The sequence below is a fragment of the Centruroides sculpturatus genome, unplaced genomic scaffold (genome assembly GCF_000671375.1).
Source record: "Centruroides sculpturatus isolate CEXI.00-Female unplaced genomic scaffold, Cexi_2.0 scaffold1353, whole genome shotgun sequence".
Taxonomy (NCBI): Eukaryota; Metazoa; Arthropoda; class Arachnida; order Scorpiones; family Buthidae; genus Centruroides; species Centruroides sculpturatus.
In genome coordinates, this window is record NW_019385772.1 from 176,358 (window position 1) to 179,968 (window position 3,611).

The window sequence follows — 3,611 nt, forward strand, 5'->3', positions numbered from 1 at the left end:
GGTATGGTCGGAACGCAAAAAAGGTCGGATTATCAGAAAAAAGTAAAATAAACAATCTTCCCCTTTGTCCAGTCTTTGTAGCACTGCTAATTTTTCATTTAATGAAAGAGTAACGTGGTTACGTTTCACTCCTGACATGTTGAAAACACACACAAAACTGTACATGTACACACAATGTAAAACATATACTGTAACGAACACAGAAAAACGCCACGGACAGTGAGTCACCGACGAGTCGGGACAAGTTTCTCGACTCCGACCACGGTCGGATTAACCGGAGTGACGGACTAGCCGAGGGCGGACTAGAGGGGTTTTACTGTAGATTAACTTCTAAAGTATTATTTTTTTGTTTTTATATTATTTAATATATTTATTTTGTTTGTAAAAAATAAGGAAATAATTTTTAACGATACAATAGCCACGATTATTATTTTGAAAAGTTTACATTAGGCTTAACGTCGACGAAAATTCAACGCAAAGCGACACGCAACAAAGAAAAATTTCAACACGGGATAGGTTAATGTATTTTTTCGTACACAATCGGTTATCCGAAAAACAACTTAATCCGAACAACCCCAGTTTCCAATTGATTCGGATAAACGACGCTCTACTGTATTAATATATTATATTATAATAATGTAAGGACAGATAATCAGTAGCTAAGTGGCTGTCAGTCTTACCAGTTTTCTTCTATAGGCTCTATATATCAGTTTGTAGTTATTTATAAGTAATTTAATTATTAGTGTTAGTAAATTAGTAAGTAAGTAATTAGTAATTGTCTAATAGTTAGATATTATTATCACAATCATTAATCACATACATTCATATCATCATATATCTAAGATACTGATACTCATTAATTTAATTAACTATTTAACTAACTAGGTAGTCTCAGTTTCTCACTAATTTTTACAATAAAATTGCTTAGCCTAGCCCACTAACCACTTATAGAATAAAAGTTAAAAACTCTTACTTAATAGAATTAGAGTAGAAGTTATAAAATATTAGTTTTGACTTAAATAAAGTATTTTAAAGGATTAAATAAAATTAAATCAATCACTTCTGTTATTTTTTTGACTTTTCNTTTTTTTAAGATTTATATATACTGTTTTTAATATTATTCCATAGAAAAATATCTTACAAGGAAACATTTTATGTTTTCATAACTTTTGCAACAAGTTGCCCAACTTTCCTCACTGTTATTTGCTTTTTTTATAAAAAAATAACTTTTATATTATTGATCATAATAAATAAAATCGCGTGTGGCGCCATCTTTTACGAAATTTTGTTATAAAAATTTTTATATTATTCATCAGTACAAAATGACGACAAGAAGCTTAATTTTAATTGTACAGATCAGGTTTCTTAAAATTATAAATCCTAATAACGAATAAAGTTTTTATTAAGTTCGACCTTTGTGGGACACCTGACATCGTTTCATCCCTCGACCTTTAATTACCAAACTTTGATAGAATTAATTCTCCTTATGCACAAACTATGAAATTTCGTGCGTAATTTCGTTTCTTAATCATTACCCAATCCTGAAATATTAAACGAAATAGATGTCAACAACCACACATAGAAATAAATACAGTACATACATATCCCTGAAAATTTTTCCACATTATTTATCATTTATGAATCCAGGATTAATTTCACGGCCCCAATTGAAATTCTTTTTCATCAATTATTTTTGTAGAGGTATTTAGATTGGAATCCAAGCTGAATAACTGAATAAATAATAACTGAAATGTACATACAATAACTAAATAAATTCGTATCAACACGAGATTATTCATTTATTTCTTTATTTTACATACAAAAAGAAATGTCACATGCTAATTGGTATTCTCTCTGATTAAAATTCAAACAATCACAATATTAACGTAAATACAGTAATTAAATCTAACTATCAAATACAATATATTTGTATATCGAACTTATTATATAAAAAATAACAGAAATTTTGAAAGAAAATATCGATTTACAGTATTTTATATTAATTTTCACATGGAAGAAGCTTTCGTAGAAAAATTTTAGTGGCTCTTACTATTGGCTTCACTTTCTGACAAGCCGCTTTCATAAATATTTCTTTTAAAGTTTTAGGTTTTTCGGTACAATCCACCCAAGGGAGACTGCATTTTAACGTTTTCTGTACTCTATGAAACCTTCTAATTAATTTCGACCATAAAGGTTCTACCTTCTTGCAATGAAAATTGATTCCTGTCATCTTCCTGAATGTTGCTCTGCTTTCTTTTTCAAAAACTTTGGTCATTCTTTTGGGCATTCCCCAAACATATTTTTTATTCTCCTTCGAGTTACTCCGAAAGATGCTCCAAATCTTTGAGACTGGAAAACTTTGTTGGTCGTCACCATAAGATGTTTCGTGGAATTCTAAACAAATAAACCAATAGAATTTGCTATTAGCGAATATAATTAAACCAATTTAATAATGATTTCAATTAACAGATGGTAGAGATATGAGACTTATCAAACTGCAATGGAGTTTAAGTAATTGAGATCATATTGAGAAAATAGTTTTATTAGTGATTAGTGGAGTGCATTTCGGTCCTCATTGGATCTTAGCCATAATTGTATAAATTCATACACCTGTAATATTTAACATAATAGTAACAGGTTACATGGTTACACAGTAACTGTTAGTACTTCCATCCGATCACAATTTCTACTCACAGTTCAATCAGACAGTCCTCATATGACACCTCTACCATCTGGTTAATTAAGATAATTAGTAAATTATTGTTTTAGCGCAGCGATTCCCAACCTGTGGTACGGGTACCCCTAGGGGTACGCGATAGCTTGTTTAGGGGTACAGAAAATAGTTAGTTATTATGGCAAAAAAGTAATATATTATGTATCACAAGCTAATAGCATTAAAAAATTATTAGATAAAAAATGTTCCTTGCAACAATCACAACTTTATTATACATTTTTTCTTTTACTTTTTTTTTCTTTCATTTAAAGTTACAATATGTAAAATTAACAATACGGTTACTCACTAAATTTCTTAAATGATTGGTACAATCTAGAAATATGACATGTCACGGGGTACGCTAATAAAAAAAAGGTTGGGAACCACTGTTTTAGAGGAAGAAGCTTACAATTAAATATAAAACCTACCTTTAAAGATTTCAAAAGTCATCCACCCGAAAAGAAAACTGAAAATGAAAACGAAAAGAAATGTCAAGACTCTGATTAACGCCATTTTATCGAAAAAATACAGTATCAAAACAAACTTTTAACTAAAATACCGAACTTAAATGAAAAAAGAACAAAAAGAACATTCGTAAGACATTGAACGTAACGGAAATAATTTAAATTATAATGATAAAAAGAATGTTTCAAATCAATAGAACATTCGTACAATTCAAACATCGCAGTGCGAAGAATAGCTTAACTTTCCCAGCAACTGCGCATGTTGCGCCATCTGTTACAATATTTTGTTATTAAAATCTTTCTATATGTTTAACTAGCTGCAAGGACCCACTTCGCTGGGTTTTTATTTGTGGGCAAAAAGTAACGATAGTGAAGATTAAGATAATTACATTATAGCCAATCTTACCCGTTTTCACAGAATGCAAGAATTAGGT

At 29.8% G+C, this 3,611-nt stretch overlaps 1 protein-coding gene across 1 annotated transcript; it reads right to left on the bottom strand.

Moving 5' to 3' along the window:
• Nucleotides 1–1,795: 1,795 nt before the first annotated feature.
• LOC111642013 lies at nucleotides 1,796–3,605 on the bottom strand. Its single transcript, XM_023388270.1, has 3 exons — nucleotides 3,584–3,605; nucleotides 3,142–3,179; nucleotides 1,796–2,394 (listed from the first exon to the last, which is right to left on the bottom strand). Exons 2-3 carry the CDS (start codon nucleotides 3,161–3,163, stop codon nucleotides 2,000–2,002), a joined length of 417 nt encoding a protein of 138 aa, XP_023244038.1. The 5' UTR covers nucleotides 3,164–3,179; nucleotides 3,584–3,605; the 3' UTR covers nucleotides 1,796–1,999.
• Nucleotides 3,606–3,611: the final 6 nt, after the last annotated feature.

Coding starts and splice junctions, on each gene's coding strand:
- LOC111642013 (XM_023388270.1), bottom strand. CDS start 3,163: ATGACTTTTGAAATCTTTAAAG. Junction 2,395..3,141: donor GACTTTTGAAATCTTTAAAG/GTAGGTTTTATA, acceptor TTATTTGTTTAG/AATTCCACGAAACATCTTAT.